The sequence below is a fragment of the Podarcis gaigeae genome, assembly GCF_964106915.1.
Source record: "Podarcis gaigeae genome assembly, chromosome: 8".
Lineage (NCBI taxonomy): Eukaryota > Metazoa > Chordata > Lepidosauria > Squamata > Lacertidae > Podarcis > Podarcis gaigeae.
The window spans coordinates 10,777,507-10,794,717 of record NC_139684.1 but is presented as its reverse complement, the minus strand read 5'-3'; the positions used below and the strand labels follow the sequence as shown (position 1 = coordinate 10,794,717).

At 48.9% G+C, this 17,211-nt stretch overlaps 1 protein-coding gene across 7 annotated transcripts; it reads right to left on the bottom strand.

The window, feature by feature from the left end:
• Window positions 1-2,616: 2,616 nt before the first annotated feature.
• On the bottom strand, window positions 2,617-16,943 carry LOC310849713 (uncharacterized protein). Of its 7 annotated transcripts, none has more exons than XM_083750326.1 (6): window positions 13,622-13,721; window positions 10,071-10,263; window positions 9,719-9,764; window positions 7,494-7,541; window positions 5,474-6,001; window positions 2,617-3,669 (listed from the first exon to the last, which is right to left on the bottom strand). In XM_083750326.1, exons 3-6 carry the CDS (start codon window positions 9,749-9,751, stop codon window positions 3,550-3,552), a joined length of 729 nt encoding a protein of 242 aa, XP_083606452.1. In that variant the 5' UTR covers window positions 9,752-9,764; window positions 10,071-10,263; window positions 13,622-13,721; the 3' UTR covers window positions 2,617-3,549. The 7 variants fall into 7 exon arrangements, with proteins under 7 accessions (XP_083606452.1, XP_083606449.1, XP_083606447.1 ...); XM_083750324.1 differs by lacking the exons at window positions 10,071-10,263; window positions 13,622-13,721 and adding exons at window positions 4,276-4,331; window positions 13,866-14,042 and having other exon boundaries at window positions 3,540-3,669; window positions 9,719-9,790; XM_083750323.1 differs by lacking the exons at window positions 10,071-10,263; window positions 13,622-13,721 and adding an exon at window positions 16,873-16,943.
• Window positions 16,944-17,211: the final 268 nt, after the last annotated feature.

Below are 17,211 nucleotides of genomic sequence, written 5' to 3'. Positions count from 1 at the left end.
CCCGAGGCGGAGACGGGGTGGGGGGGGGGAGAAAGCGCTTTCCTCGCCGGAAAAGCCTCCGCGCAACAGCAGCCCCCTCCTTCTCCGGGGTCAGGCGCGAGGGCTTTGGGTGCTCCTCAGAGTAGACCCATTGAAATGCGTGCGCGGGAGCCGGACGCTCTCCGCTGGGCACATGAGCCGGGATTAGCATCCTGCCGGTGGTTCCCACGCCGCCACCCGTCGCGACTACCAACAGCTTTTGGGGGCGGGGGGGGGCGACGAAGTTGCCAGAACAGCGTCACCTGTGAACAAGCAGCTGCCCCCGAAGTTATTGCAGTCCAAAGCAAGAACCTAAGGATAGACATCCGTCTGTCTGCCTAGAGCTCTGCCCCTAGTCAGTGTGGAAACTAGTAGCCTCCCTGCCAGGCATCGGCACCCCTTTTGCCAGGAGAGGGAGCTCTCTCGCCTTGGAAATGAGCCCTGGGATTGCCTACTCGGGCTGGTAGCAGTGGCTCGCCAGCAGGGGTGCTAACTTGAATTAAATATTGGGAGGGGGGGCGGGCGCATAATGGATCACAAGAAACATTGCACACAAAATGTTTGAATTGCAATTTTGTAAGGGGGCAGTCCCCTCAATTTGGTGTGTGTATGTGTGAAGGGCAGTGGTGTAGCACAGTTTGCTGGCGCCCAGGGCACGCATGCACATTGGGCAGGGCACAGAGGGTGAATGGTTCAGTTGGTTGGCATCTGTCTGTCTCAGGAGACAACAAAAGAGCGCACCTTCAGGGGTGAAGTCAACCCACTGGAGCGTTATAGCTCCTTCTGTGGCTGGAGAGACTGATGCAGGAGAGACATGTTTTGTTTCAGCTGGGGCAGATGAAGGCATCCAGTTGTGGGGCAACAGATGCACCCTGGCATTTCTTCCCTCCTCTGGTCACTGCTACAAATGCACAGCGATCTGCAAGGGATTCTCACCCAGCAGGTTTGCTGCTGCCCAGGGGCGTCTTACCCATAGATGTTAGCGGCGAGGGGCACCAGGGCACCAGATTTTGGAGGGCGCCACAGGCTGAGAGTCTGGGAAAGAGAGTCAGGAGGCACTCCCTTCCCCGCTCTGGGGCAGCCCACTCCTCTCAGCCACCCATCGGAGAGCCCTGCGTCCAGCTCAGTGAAGCCCCTTCACGTCCCCTCCTGCCGGGGTGCCTGGTTGCCTGACGGGGGCGATTGGGGGCAAAGCACCCCTCTCTGGCCTTGTTGTGGCCTGTGCACCTCCCTGCAGAGTCTGCGAGCGGAGCAGTGAAGCGCCCTGTGCTATCCCGGTACCTAGCAAGGATGGCACAGCTGGCAGGCCACCTGATCTGCTTGCTGGCCCTCTTGTGGCGCAAACTCCCCCAGGCGGGGGCTGTTAAGGGGCATCGGGCGCTTAGAGGGAGGCTTTGCGGACTTCCGGAGGCGGCGCGAACGGCAATGGCGGTCCCCTGCTCTTTGTGAAGGGGAAGCTCCGCAGAAACGGGTCGTCCGCTACGGCGAAGCGGAGACCCTTGCTGGAAAACCACAGGCAGCGATAGCCTGTGGCCGTGGGACTTGGCGGGCACCATTAGCGCCCCCCGAAATTGCAAAGGGACCCCGCAAGGGGCTCCGGAGCGTGACGGGGCTGGCGCGGTGCTGTGAGTCGATCGCTCTTTCTGTGGGGTGAAGCCGCAAAGCTGCTGTCGGTGAGCGCTGACCTTTTTCCTGGGACTATCGGCTAAAAAACAACTACCCGTGAGTAGGTGAAGTTTAATGAACCGGGGATTAAAAACAGTTCAATCTGGCACTGAAGCAGGAGGCGCAACCAGGAAGTCCGTCTCCCGGCTCTGTTTATTTCTTCTTTTCTGATCTATTTTTCTTTTGTTGTATGTTTGTTCTATTATATGAAATCTCAATAAATATCTTTTAAAAAAAAGAAACAAAAAAGAGGGAGGCTTTGCGGGAGGTCACCTGGGCTGCGATCTGGGCACCTCCTACATGCCGAGTGCACGTCGGACCACACGATGTAAACGAGCTGGACCGAAGTGCCCCCCCCCTTAAAAAAAGGTTGAAAACTCTGGGAAACGGGGGTTGGGCGCCGGCAGAGAGATATTTGTGTCAGGTTTGCAGACACCTCTGGCACGAGTCAGTCCATTGGGTCCATCTAGCTCAGTATTGTCTACACTGGCTGGCAGCAACTTTCCAGGGAATCTCTCCGAGTCTTACGCAGAGATGCTGCCAGCAGGGGATTAAACCTGGGAGTTCTGCATGCACACAGCCTTTAGCCACCACCCTTTTAGAAAGGGATGCAGGAGCCCCTCTGCCCCCAGACAGCCCATGAATGCAGAGGACACCTGACTCCACTGCTTGGCTTTGTACAAGAGAGACAATGGGACATGGGTGGGCCCCAAGTACCTCTCCCCCCCCCCCCCAGTGGTCAATGCATACAGAAAGATGCCAGTTGATGGGGATTGCAAGTGAAGGCAAGCGTGTTGTTGCTGCTGCTTCCATTTGGGGCCTCTGGTGGGCCAGTGTATAAAGCAAGGGGGCTGGACCAGATGGGATTCCACTTTCTAGAGCTCTGATCTGCGCAGGCGGCAAGTCCTTAAGAGGAAAATGTCTGCAACAGCGCACGTTCAAAGGACTTTATTCGAAATCCAAAATAGTCAAAAAGACACCCATAGGGATGAAAGACATTTTTAAGCAGGATAATTGTACATAGCAGGACACATTTAAAAATAAGGCCACTCCGTACAAAACCAGAGGCTGTCCATAAACAAAGTCTTAGGAGGAGGAAGAGGAGGAGGATCTCAAGGAGGGAACTGGAGCTCAGGCACTAAACCACTTCCAAACTGGGAGAAAAATATTCAGCAGAAGGAAAATCGCTATGCAAACAGTGCATTTGTCGATAAAAGAGCAAGAAGCACTTCAAAACAAAGCACAAGTTTTTGTTTTGCTTTTTTTTAAGGCAGGCAGCTGTTTGCACTGCAATCCTTCCTAGGCAGAAATGCCCTGACTGTGGGACTGTGCTAAAATTGTTGAGAGTCTCTGGGATCCTGAAAGCGCAGACCCTCCTCTGCTTGGAGATCTGCCCTGTTGCCTCCCGTTGATCAACTGTGACGGACTAGAAGGGAAGAAAGCATGTCTGGCACAGAGAAAACCGGCAGGATTTTTTTCCTGTTAAAAAGGCTTGCAGAGAATCCCAACTGGGGTCTCTCTCCCCACAAAAACAAAAAAACACGTGCATAGCACACTGGAAAACAACTTACAAGCAGCCAGTTCACAGTTGCACCACACTTAAATGAAGACAACTTTTGGTCAATGGGGGAAGGTCATAGGTCAGCGTTAATTCTTGAGAGGGGATGTTGGCGGAGGGATGGAGAGGAGTTAAAAGTTGCTGGAGCCTTTTCGTCCTGGATTCTGGCCACTCTCTTCTCTGTGGCAACTTCCCAAGTAAATCGCGAACGCTTTTGCCCCAAAGGTATCAGACCAAGTCTCTCAATTGTGTGTAAAGCACAATTCGTCTCACCCCACCAACCCCAGCATTTGGAAACTCATTTGAGGTCAACTACTTAAGTCCAGCTCCTCCTCCTCAGTGGCACGACAACCCAGCCCCGCTGTTGCCAGGATGGGGTGTTGTTCAGTAGGGGGTGAGCAGCTGGTCTGGAGGGCTCCAGTGTCAGCCTGCGGGGAAAAACAGAGTCCTTAGGACCAAGAGGTCTGCAGCTCCAGCAATGTCTCCCACCCCACAACAACTGCCTGTCACCCCCATTTCCTGGGCTCAGCCACACTGTTTCTTCATGCCCCGACCCCCCAACCCAGGAACTTTATTATTTTTGTTACTCACTGAATTTATCTCCCACCTTTTCCTCCAAAGTGGTGTGCATAGTTCTCTCCCTCAATTAATGCCCTCGAGGTAAGGTTAGGCTGAGAGGGGCACTGACTGGCCCAAGATCACACCAAGGGTGTATCATCCTGGCCCAGTGGAGATTCGAACCCTGGTTCCCCCAGACCCTGGTGCAACACTAACCAGTGGCGTAGCATGGGGGGTGCAGGGGGGGGCCGGCCGCACCGGGCGCAACATCTGGGGGTTAGGGTTAGGGTTAGGGGGCGCAAATCCACAGGTTAGGGGGCACAAATTACTTGCCTTGCCCCGGGTGCTGACAACCCACGCTATGCCACTGACACTAACGACTACATCACCACCATCATCATCACCACCAGGGCTTGCAGAGTGCCCTTCTTCACACCCAGTGCTGGGACACCCAATGAGAAAGGAGGAGAACATACGAGCCTGCTAGGGAGGTGTGGAAGACCCCCATCTCTGCTCAGATAAATCTCGTGACCTGCAGGAGCAACAAGGCATGGCTTCAGAATCAGCTGAACTGACTCAGCTTCTGCAGCCAGTCAGGAACAGTCGATAGATCCAGCGCCCTTTTGCTTCAGGTAGCGCCAGAGTTGAGCAGAATGAGTCAGGGGCCTCCCTCACATTGCCGCACCTTCTAGATAGGGCTCATTCTCTCCTCTGCCTCCCTAGGATTCACTCAGACCCCTTCATATACAGACTTCCTGGCACTGCTGAGCACCCCCACATCCATCACTATGGCCCAAGTACTCCAAGCAGCTGGCCAGATGCAGCTGCCCTTTTAAAATTACCCATAATGCCCCTGAACCTAGCATTGGCCTGGGGCATTGTGGGAAACGAAACAGGTGGCTGCAGCCAAAACTGCTTGCCAGCTTGGGCCCGGTGACAGAACAAGGAAGACCCCGTTCTCTTGCTGCCAAGTCCGGTGCCTTCCGGCTCATGCTGGACCCTAAAAATGCGCAGCAGCCAGCTGAGTGAATAGCCAGGGATGCTGGGAGTTGTAGTCCAGAAAAGGCCACGGGTCTCCCCAATCCCTGCCTTAGATCACAGAATCACAAGAGTTGGAAGGGGCCATGCACTGCAGGAATATTTCGCCCAGTGTGGGTCTTGAACCCATGGCTATGAGATTAAGAGTCTTGTGCTCTACCAATTGAGCTATCCTTCCTGTGGCAATTGGGGCTGGAAGAGAGGCTTCCCCTTCTCTGAGGAACACAGGAAGATGCCTTCTATCAAGCCACACCACTGGCCCATCTAGCTCAATACTGCCTACACTGATGGGCAGCAGTGGCACGCCAGGCTCCTGCTTCTGAATGCCGGTTGCTGGAAACCACAGGAGGGGAGAAAGTGCTAACGTGCTCCAATCGAATGCTCCTGTGCTTCCCACAGGCAACTGTTCAACCACGATGCTGGGCTGCTAAGTGGCTCATTGGCCTGACCCAGCAAGCTCTTCATGTGGTTGGGGACATTCCCAGCCCTACCTGGAGATGCTGCCAGCAGGGACCATCTGCTCTGCCACTGAACTACATCCCTTCTTCAAGGAGACACCCCTGCAGGATATGCCCCTCTGGCCTTTAAGCACAGAACACCCCGTCAGAGCCAAGCCAGGGCCTCCCCAGAACTCACCTCTTCCTGGACAGAAGGGTCCTGTGCTCTGAGGTCAGCAGCCGCCTCCTCTTGCAGCAGTAGAGATGGGGCTGGGACCTCCTGGTCTCCTTCTCCTCCATCCTCTTTCAGGCACTTTGCTTTCTGGTCACAGGAAAGGGGCTCTGCCCGCCGCTGATGGGCACCTTGCTTGCCCTTCAGGACCTCCTCAAGGCCTGCTGCCAATACCATCTTCTGCTGGGCACACCTGGTCAAATCTGCCGCCAGCCCAGTAGCCTCCTGGGACATGGCTTCTATCTTTACCCTCAGCTGAGCTATGTTGGTCCTGACCGTCTCCAGTATACCATTCTCCTTCTCATCGCCGTTGTCATCTTCGTCGTCGTCATCCTCCTCCTCCTCCTCCTCGTCATCCTTCTCATCGTCGTCCTCCTCCTCCTCGTCCAATGTGTCATTCTGGATCTTCAACTGGGCTTCCAGCTCTGCCAGCCTCTCCTCCTCGGCCTCCATGTCCCGGCGGGTCTCCTCACAACCCGCACAAACATCTGCCACCTAGGATGTCAAAGGAAAACTCAGAAAATAGGTTTAAACAGGTCTCACAGCTGCTACAGCTCCCATTAACATCTCTCACCACTGGCCACCCATGCTGACTCTTGGGGCTGGTGGGAGTTGGGGGCCAACAAGATATGGGGGGGGCCATAGTTGAAGCAGACCGTCACTTGTTTGCTGCCCCTGCTGCCCTCACCACAACCTGGCCTTCTTTGAGCACACATAGGGGAAGTCTGTGGCCCCCTCGCCAGCTATAGCTGGGCTGCAGTCTCAACCTTCCCTGCCCATGTGCCATGTTGCTCCGACAGGAACAGTGGCGGCTCTGAAGTGTGAATGGGGGCCCCTTTGCAGACAGCAACAACATCTGGATAACCATTGTTATCTTCTCCAATGAGATTCCATGACAGATCACATTAAAAACAAACAAACCACATTTCATATTTTTCTTAAAATAGCTGTACAGTGGTACCTTGGGTTACATATGCTTCAGGTTATATACACTTCAGGTTACAGACTCCGCTAACCCAGAAATAGTGCTTCAGGTTAAGAACTTTGCTTCAGGATGTGAACAGAAATTGTGCCGTGACAGAGGGAGGCCCCATTAGCTAAAGGGGTGCTTCAGGTTAAGAACAGTTTCAGGTTAAGAATAGACCTCCGGAACGAATTAAGTACTTAACCCGAAGTACCACTGTACTGGGTTATCTCACATGTCCAAGTCGCTGGTATGAATGAAAATTTCCTCTGCCTTATCATTTTCAAGTTACCGCAACGGTCCACTTTTACCACGCTAGTGCTACTCACGCTTTGAGTAGTTGTTGAAATATATACAACAACAAAATAATCAGAGCCCTACTCTCATGGTTTGTCTAGCTCAGTGTTGCCCACACGGCCTGGCAGCAGTGGCTCCCCGGGGTGCAGGCAGGAGACACTTTCAGCCTTACCTGGAGACATTGCTGCGGATTGAACCTGGCTCCTTCTGCAAGCCAAGCAAGGGTCAGCCACAGAGTGGTGGCCCTCTAATAAGCTGCCCGATACAGAGGCAGACCCTTGGTCCTGCGAGCTCAGCATGGTTGACACAGACCGGCAGCTGCTCTCTCCAGGAATTCAGGTAGGGGAGTCTTTTCCCAGCCCTCCCTGGAGATGCTGCCAGTGGGGACTGAGCCTGGGGCCTTCTGCATGCAGAGCAGGTGCTCTAGTGCTGAGCTGCGGTCCTTCCTCCACATAGCACAATGAGGGTCACAATCCCCACCAGTCTGGGCCTGCCGACCACCCGTGCGCTGCCGTTCCTCCCTGCCTAACTCTTCAAAGCCACCTCCCGTTTGTTTCAACAGCAGACAAACTCAAAAAGCTGAACTTGCACCACAAGGCTCAGAAGGGTCCCCCATTAGATGCCCATTCCCCCACCAGCTCATGAAAGACTAGGTCCCATATCTTGGCTGTTGTTGCCCCCCACCCTGCACCGCCCCCCCCCCCAAGGAGCGAAGCCTGCTCTCACCTTCATCTGAAGCATGTCCAGAAGGGATAAGTGGTCCTGGATTTTTTTCTGGGGAACAAGACAGATATAGGTGTGAGGATTGGAATCAGCACCCACAAAGGCCATCTCCCCGATATAGCCAGCACCCCCCTTGCAGTGAAGGGACAGACACTCAGGACCCCCATCCTCACACAGATAGATCAGGAAAGGCTGCCTGGGTGGCTTAGGTAGTGGCAAGAGAACTTTTGTCCATCACTACCATCCCTGACCATTGGCCACACTGGGTGTTGAGGGAAGAAGAAGAAGAAGAGTTTGGATTTGATATCCCACTTTATCACTACCCTAAGGAGTCTCAAAGCGGCTAACATTCTCCTTTCCCTTCCTCTCCCACAACAAACACTCTGTGAGGTGAGTGGGGCTGAGAGACTTCAGAGAAGTATGACTGACCCAAGGTCACCCAGCAGCTGCAGGTGGAGGAGCAGGGAAGCGAACCCGGTTCACCAGATTACGAGACTACCACTCTTAACCACTACACCACACTGGAGGTGCACCTAGGCTCTCTTGTGCCCTTGGCAAGGAGTTGTGCCCGGCCTCCCAGAGCAGTCCGGGGAGTGTGCAAGCAGGCACCTAGCCAGGGTGGAGAGGTGTGATTTCTGCGCCCCCCCCCCCGGTCTATGCCATTGGCAGGGTCCAACCCTACGCTTGCTATCTTTCAAAGAAGTTTTTTTAAAAAAACTATTTTTGGGAACTTTGCAAACAAGAGTTGCCATATGCCCAGGTTTTCCCAGACATTTTTTTGTTGATTGTCGGGGATTCCGCCCGGATGCTCTTTTTGGCGGATGAATCCTGGACATATGAAGCAGCCTGAAAAGCCTCTGCTCCTGGCAGATTCTCTTAGTCAACAACCTTGTTCAAATCAGGCCTCCTACCCAGCAGTTCCACGTGCCCCTTTAAGGATCCAGCTCTAAGAGCTACAGGAGCACCAGGGTGACAGAAGAAATCAGTGGAGTCCAAGCTCAGAATCTCTCTCCCCCCCCCCCCCGCTCCCGCTCCCCATGAACTGTAGCAGGAACCCCCCCCCCCAATCATTCTGTTTGTATAAACTTCACACTCACACACTACATACGCCACATTTCTGTTATAAATTCATAACGCCACATTTCTGTTATAAATTCATAGAAAATCAACCATACATTGGATTTGCACTGTTCCATTTTTATTTTACTCCATATGACAAGAACTAACAAAGGGGGGTGACTTAGTCCTGGTCAGCCATAATCCCTTCACCGTCTCAGCACATCCACAGGAGCCCTGCCCATGCCAACCCTGATGATCCCAGACAGAAGACAATCAAGATCACAAAGAACTTGCATATGGGAGTGGATTCAACATGGACTGAAACAAAGGACAATGATCAGATCTTCCCTCAGGGGGCAGGAAACTGTGGGGAGGGGGAAAGGAGGAACCAGCCAGGTGACAAGACACTCAGGTTACCACCAACCCCTCCTTTCTGTAATGTATGCATGATGTTACCACCACAACTCCTCCCTCAACCCCTCCTTCCTGTAATGTATGCATGATGTTTCTGGGGGTGGGCTAGACCTAGAGGAGGGGAATTTCAAAAGTCTTTATAACACCTGGCACACAATTTTTCTGTGTCTTTCCTCTGTCCTGCAAGTGAGGGGGATACCCTGTTGCAACAGTTCAATAAAGGCCAAGCCTACAGGCTGCTGTTTTGCTCCAAGTTATCCTGGTTGGTGTCTTTGTTTTGTCCAAGGGAGCCCTCGGATTTTTCCTGTAACAGTACCAAGGCTGGTAGTCCTGTCTCCAGGTGAGACACTCCTTCATTTCAGCAGTTAGGCAAGGTGTGCTCCTGGGGCATTTGAAGAAGAAATAAACGCAGCAGCAGCAGCAACAGAAGCATGCTGCCTTTCTGGGACCCATGTCTGCCCTTGCCGGGCCACAAAGTGGGGAATCCCAGCTTATATATCTGGGGAAAATAAGGGGCCTCCAGGACAGAGCTGGAAGCCACCATTTTGCAATCCCAGAGGAAAACCCCACTGCGACTTCCCTAAGTTGCTTCCCATTCACCTTTTCTCCCAGGAAAGACATTGTAGAGAAAGAATGAACACAAGAGGATATAAAGGCTTCAAAGAAAGAAGGAAGGAGGGAGGGAGGTGTTGTACCCGCCCCCCCCCATCCAAAGAACCATCTATCCACAGCAAGAAGGTGGGAGGGAAACTCACCAAGTTCTTCTCAAGGAGGTCAACTGTCTGCATGCTGTCTGCACACCTAGAAAGGGAAATCCAGTCAGTGTGCTGAAGAGAAGCAACAAATTTTCAACCCTGAAGAAGGGACTGAGAAGATGAGGCAGGGCTCACAGAGGAAACGAGACTTTTACCAAGGCAAAAAGAAGTTTTAGTTGCAAGCAAAAGGGGGAATGAAACGAACCAGCCACACAAGCAGTAAAACTTGCGAGGGGGATGTGTTGTGAAGAAGTCTGAGATTCCAAATTCATCTCTTTTTCACATAAGCAGCCTCCCTCCCCATACCTTTTTATTCTGTAATTTATCTCTTCTCTGGAACCCACAAATATACCTTCACTTATAGATTTCATTCTTGCTGCTGGAATAATTTGTGCTGCATTAGGTGTTTCTGTGCTGCGTTTTCCACAGACATTCCTTCTCTCTTATCACATGGTACCCAATCATTTTTACGGCACTAAAACTTTTTTTGGTTTTGGCTTGTGGACAACTTCAAATATGGGTTATTTTCCATTTCTCATTCTATACTTTTGGCCAAAAAGAAAACAGTGAGTCAGCCTTCACTATTATATATTATATTTAAATCATTATTTTAGGCTAGACTTGTATTTTATTTAGATTTTCCAGTATTCTCTATCCTGCATGCCATATTGCTCTCCACTACTTTCCACCTGAAATTGATTCTATTTCCTAGAATTCCATTCTGAATTTGGAGCTCTGTCCCTTTCTTAAACTAAAATGCTATACAGTCAGGACACTTGGAAATGTTATACAGTAAATGTTAGCCAGAGAGTTGGTAGAATTTAGGTGGGCTAATGTAGTTTAAAATGTAGTTCATTTTAATCTTGCATATTGTAATCCTTACATATTGTTACAAGTTCTGGGTGCCAGCGTTTGTGGGTTCAAGGCACCCATAATTTATAGAGTAAACGTGAGGTATTAATAAATGCTTGGAGTCAGCCTGGGTGCCAGATGTAGATATAGCAGTGCTGAATCAGTTTCCTGACCAGGAATTGCCTGGGAAGAACCATCATGTAGTACAAAAGAAAGTACAAAAGAAGGTGGTACTGCCAAACAGCAGTGGCGTAGCGTGGGGGGTGCAGGGGGGGCCGGCCGCACCGGGCACAACACCTGGGGGGGGGGCCTCGCACTCGCAGTGCTAAAATCAGTGCTAAAATCCACGGGTTAGGGGGCGCAAATTACTTGCCTTGCCCCGGGTGGTGACAACCCACGCTACGCCACTGCCTAATAGCAGATGTGGTATAGTGAACAGGCAAAGGCTAGTTTTAGGATTTCAGGCTTGGATGGCAAGGGAAATTGTGGCATTTTGCAAGAGGCTTGAAAAGCAAGGAAGAAGGAGGGCAGTAGAACTCTTGGTGGGCTGGCTGGAACAGGCTGGAACAAAGGGACTGGCAGCATGGCTGGTTCCTCTGCTTAAAGACCTAAGCCTGCTGCTCCTAACAATAATAGAATCATAGAATTGTAGAGCTGGAAGGGACCATGAGGGTCATCTAGTCCAACCTACAATGCAGGAAACTTTTGTTCAACATGGGGTATGAACCTAGAATCTTAAGTCTCATGCTCTACTGACTGAGCTAATTGATTCAGAAGACCAAATAATCTTCTGCAGATATGAATGCTCTGAACCCTCTCTCCCCTGTAGACTCAGGTTGTATATGTATGTGTGTGAGAATAAACCATATATCATAAAGACACTACAGTTTCTGCTGTGCCTAACTTTCAAAGGAAACACAGACCCTGGGTAAACACCAAGTTGATTGGAATCTCACACAGCTCAGAGATTGGGGTGGTGTGTACCAATATAATCACCACTTAACAGAATCTTTCATTCTTATTTTCTTACATTTCCATCACATTTCCCTTCTGCATTTTACAGAAATATATTTACATTTTCCTTCTCTAAGATTTGTTTGTGCCTATACTGTGCTTTTAATTACTTTTAATATTGAAATAAAAAAATTTAAAGTCTCTCTCTCTATATATATATAAAAAATATAAAGATATTATATATGATAAATGTTCATAACTGCATATATAAACCACATGTCTGAAACCCCACAGAAAAAGTCCTGAAACTGTTTTGTCCCTCCCAAATTGACCTCAAATATTTCTCTGCAAGGTCGAAGGAAAATGGAAAAGCCTCCAAATTGTCTTTTCCTTCACAAACCCTGTCTTAAGGGTATATCTGTGTATGAATAGGGTGAGCCTGTGACCTGGCTCAGGAACTAAGTATTGGTCATTACAAAAGACTGGCCAGGCTCCCCAGAGTATCTAATCAAGTAGCCATTAACAGGTAACCTGTTGCAACAGTTTCAATAAAGATCAGGCTTACTAGCTGCTTTGCTTCTCAATATTCTCTGGTTGGCCTCTGTTATTTTCTCCGACCGATGGAGAACCTACAAAGGACTTTAGGGGCCTTTAGATTTGAAGGAATCCTGAAATACATCCTGAAACACTTTATGGACTTTAGTTTTAACCATGGAAATTTGGCTGAACTGTCCAGAAGAAATAAAAGTACTGTTAGGTTGGAGTTTTCCCAAGATTTGCTCCTGAGCATTAAAGAATATGAAGAAGATCTGCAGAAGGGACTTGGAAAAGATTTAAGAGCCTCGGACATAAGGTCTCCAGGTTGATGAACTATATGGAACTGGCAGAAAGGACTGGCAGAATCCGAAACCAGGGAGAGGAGATGGTGGAAGACGACTGGAAAATTTAAAGTGTATATTTAGAAATATTGTAAAAGTAATGACTGTTAGAAAAATGGTGGAATGATACTTTATGGACTTAGCAGAATTGCCAAAAGAGGTTAAGTATATATAAGTAATTTAGTCTTAATGGGAAATAAGGTTAAAAAATATGTTATTTATAACATGATAGAAAATAGAGAAAGATGGAAAGAATTTGCTGAAACAAGTACTAGAAGTGGGATACAAAAAGGGAGGTGTGAGGAAGTCGAGGAAACAAGGGAATGAAGGATAGAGTATGGAAAAGGAGGGATGTTTTTAAATTGTTTTTGTTTTGCTTCATTTGTGTTTAGTTTAATGGGTTCAGGTTGGGTTTTGTATTGTTTATATATTGTATTGTTTTTGCTTCTTTTTTCTCTTATGTTTTTTTCTCTTTTGTCCTTTTTTTCCTTTCTCCTTTTTTGTAACTTTTAAAAGTAATAAATATTATTTTTTTAAAAAAGAGAACCTACAAAGGACTTTATAAGGGCTCTTGTGTCCCCCATATGGGAATAAGGGCAGGTTTTTCTTTATTACATATTCTTTCTGGATTATGCTTCCATCGTTCACAAACAAATGCTTCTAACCACCTTGTTTAATATAAAGTTCTACAAAACTGATTCCCGCCTCTGGTCACACCCAGCGGCAACTCTCTTCTCCACTGAAACAAACTGCAAACCTCCCACTCCAATCTCTTCACTTGCCTGTAACTCCCCATTGTCCCTCCCCAGAGAGGTTTACCCAGGGCAGGGTTGCTGCAGTCTTTACTTGAAGTTTCCTCAGGAGTTGAAAAAAATCATGCCCTTTCCAAAGCCAGAATTTTTATATGGCTAAACAGCTGGGGGTTTGTGTTTTTACAGTTGCCGCTTTAATTTATACCGTCCATGGGTGCAATAAACACGCACAATTCTGTATGCCAGAAGCCATTCTGGGAACTTGCCCGTTGAAATGCTGCCCCTGGGTATCTATTATTATTTTTTGCATGAACCTACAGGCTGAACCGCACGGGCTGCGGTTGCAGGACAAGTTCATTTTAATTTATCAGTTTATTTATAGAAGTACTTATTAAAGTATTTATGCACTCCCCCCCGCCCCGCGCATAAAAGACCAGAGCGGAGAAAAGCAAAGCAAAAAAACCCACACATAAGACTTCGGAAAGTTTTGCGGGTTTTTCCCACGCCCGCAGAACGCAGCTAGCCAATCAGAGCTCGACCCCCAAAGCCCCGGATGTTCTCCTGCCAGGGCGGCGTCGGCGTCAACTGCCCTCACAGCCAGTGACTTTGTCTCTGATTCTAAGGGAAGCTAGGGATTCCCAGGCGTCCCGCCCCCGAGACAGGAAACGCCCTTCTAGCACTGTCAAGCTCTATGGCGGTGAAGCCGCTTACCCGTCTGCCGTCTGACTCCTGCTGTAACCGGCCTTTCGCTCCGCCTCTCCCGACCTCTCTATTTGAATCATCCCTCCCGTTTCCCGGCATCCCCCGCGCGCCCTGAATTGGTGGCAGGTGGAGCGCGGAGGATGCCGGGAAGCGGCTTGTTCAAATGGGAGCCCCACCCGGAGGAGGACAAGCGAGAAGCTTCGGCTAGAGCGGCAAGATGGCCGGTGGCTAGAGTACAGAGCTGCGCTTCCTGTTTCTTGTGTGACGTCTTCTTATTGCCTACTTTAAAGGGGTCAAAGCTAGCCAGCTGCTCCTTAGGAGGGCGCTATGGGACCCTTTTTAGAAGACGAATTCTTTAAATTTAAAAACTATTTACAGAAATATTGCAAAATCAATGAATGTTAGAATGATGTCGGATAGAAATTAAGTGGTTTCCAGCTGTAATGTTTTAAGAGAATATGGAAAAAAAAGGTTTAGAAGTTGGTTAAAGTTTATTGATAAGGATTTGCTGAATTAACAATTTGAATTGGAATACAAAAAAAGGAAGGTATGAGGAGGTCTGGGAAATAAGTTAAAGGAAAATAAGTTATGGAAAATTTGTGTGTTTTTAATTATTTTTATTTTTGTATTTTGTTATCTCTCTTTTCTCTTTTCTTTTTCTTTTTGATTTTTATTGTATTAATATTGAAAATTCTAATAAATATCTTTTTTAAAAAAAGAAGACGAATCCAAGGGGCAATTAGCCTGTTTGGTTTAAGACAATTAGTTTTCCCCCTCCCACCCTTTCCCCAGAATTCCCCCCCCTTCCCCACAGGTTTGCTGCACCTGGGCTCACCTGGGCAGGTGCCTCACACCTGCTTGAGCCAGCCATTTTTTTGGTATATAATTTTTATTAGTTTTTTAACATATAATTTTCAATAATAATTAAACATACTTTTACATCTTATTCAATTTTTTTCCATCAATCCTGTCTGGAAATTTTCCAATCTAATCTCTCAGTATGTGTTTCTTATCTTCCCTATTACATTTCAATCTCATAACCAATATCTCTATCTTTTTCTACTTTGTAACACTTTGTATATTTCTCCTTACCAAACTTCTTGTAATCCTACTAGTGTAATTTGTTGATTACAGTTGCTCTTCAAATAATTCGTATATTTCTTCCAATCTTCTGTGAATCTCTGGTCCTGCAGGTTTCGAATCCTTCCTGTCATTTTGTCCAATTCTGCATAGTCCATTAATTTCGTCTGCCATTCTTCTTTCGTCAGAATTTCTTCTTGTTTCCATTTCTGGGCTAACAACACTCTTGCCGTGCTTGAGCCAGTCTTTGACCCATCCTTGCCCAGGAGGACAATGGACGGCTGGCCAGGGCTGAGGCTAAGGTCAAAGAAAAGAGGCTGACCCCGTTGTCCAGGCCTCTTCTGGTTTTCTTCCTTCCAGGATCACCCACCCACCCACCCTCAAATTAATAATTTCTTGCCTCCATATAATTTCATCCTAGGTCAGCGGGCTTCAAGTTAATGATACGTTTCCTTACAGGCTAATATTTTGCATTCCAGGTCAGCGGGCGCTGCTACGGTCGTAAGACAGGGTTTGCGTGTGCCCACAAACAAGACAATGCAACACAGGAATATCAGGCTCTGTTTAAAAAACCTTGGATGAGTTCCAGTGTTCTTGTTATGTACTGAAGTTCTCACCCTGGGCCAGCAGGGGGATACTATAGAAAAATACTGGGGATAAAAACTTTCCCATCCGGTCCATCACCCTATTCTCACAGTGGCCAACAAGATGCCCATGATGGGAAACTCTCAACCAGAATTCAAGCACAACAGCTCTCTCCACTCCTGTGGTTTGCAGAAACCTGCTTTTGTGGTTCTCAGAAGCATTGCTGGCTGTGGTAGCAGAGAATAGGCATTGTGGCTAGTGGCCTTTGATAGCCCTCTCCTCCCTGAATTTATCTAATCCTCTTAAAATGCCATCCAAGTGGCCACCCCTGCCCTCCTGTGGCAGTGAGTTCCATAGTCTGACTGCTGTGCCTGAAGAAGTACGTTCTTTTATCCGTTCTGAATCTTCCAACACTCAGTTTTGTTGGATTTCCACGAGTTTTAGTGACTTGCCAGCAGAGGGAGATCTTGCACCAGCAAATCATCCCAGCCTGACTCTCAGGAATGCTGGAGCTTAACACACGCTTTTCTCAAGGGATCCCTCCTCTTCATGGTAATCTTCCAGGATGCAGTCCTGGCCAGGATGCAGTTTCAGCAGGGATGGACAACCTCACTTCAGGGTTCCAATGTGACCCTTGAGACTGTCCTCAAGCCACACCCCTCACCAGCTCTTGCAAGTCTGGAATGTCCCCTTGAACACTCTGACCTTTTGCCAGGCTAGTGAAAGTAGCCTCCTATCCAAAGAGAAGATTTATTGCTCTGCCACTTTTGCCTACTTCTGGCATGTGCCCCCCTGGAAGGTTTCCCAGAAAGGAAGGTGGCCCTCTGGCTGAAGAAGGCTCTCTCGCCCTGGATCCTGCCATCGCCTCTGCTCCTGGATTCGCTCTCTGTGTGTGCTCTTCATCAGGGGCAAGGCAGCCTAAACTGCCGCTGAGCTGCTGCTCTTTGAGATAGCCAGAATCTATGCAGGCCGTATAATTGCTTTGTAAGAATTGCATATAGAACTTGTGTGCCATGCCTTTTTAGACTGTCAACCTTGATGGGCAGGGACCACCTTAATGCTGACTTTTGCAAGTCTTTTTTGGTTAAAGGGTGAGGCATTGATAAATTCCTAAAACAAACAAACAGTGCCGATCCCTCTTTCTCTTTTGCGCAACCTCCACCCTTTTGTGCAAGAGTGCTGGTGACCCCCTGGAAACTTGCCTGTCCTGCTGGTGGTTGCTGGAGTTGCACTCTATGACAGAGCCACCTCCTTGCCCACTGGGCACCATGAGCTGGCGAGAGAGTGGAGAGGAACAGCCCCTGTTTGTTTACCTCCCCTAGGAGCTGGCCCTGATTCATACCCTACTCACAGGGAAGTAGTGCAAGGTGTGGCCTGGCCAGCGTCTTCCTCAAAGCAGCAGCAGCTGCCGCCACCCATCAGCCTGGCTTCCTGGTTCGGCTCAAGGCTTGCTTGAGGCCAGGGTGAATAGTGGGTGGGGTTTCCTTTTGTTTCTTCCTGGGGGCATGGAGTGCTTTATGCCAGGCCAAAGAGGGTGACTGCTTTCCCCAAACACACACACTTTAGCAGAGCTGGTGCAGGCTGAATTCCAACAGGTGCAGCTCACCCACACAGAAGATGGTGTGTTTAGAACTTTAGATGCCCCTCTCCAAAGCGTCAAGAAAATTTTGCAGGACTGTTTAGCTCTGGG

What these genes read in the sequence shown, in the direction of transcription:
- LOC310849713 (XM_083750321.1), bottom strand. Translation starts at nt 13,955, where the DNA reads ATGCCGGGAAACGGGAGGGATGATTCAAATAGAGAGGTCGGGAGAGGC. An exon ending in AGGAGTCAGACGGCAGACGG is followed by an intron (nt 9,791 to 13,865) that starts GTAAGCGGCTTC and finishes GCTTCTCTTCAG; the next exon opens with CACACTGACTGGATTTCCCT. An exon ending in ACCTCCTTGAGAAGAACTTG is followed by an intron (nt 7,542 to 9,718) that starts GTGAGTTTCCCT and finishes CTTGTTCCCCAG; the next exon opens with AAAAAAATCCAGGACCACTT.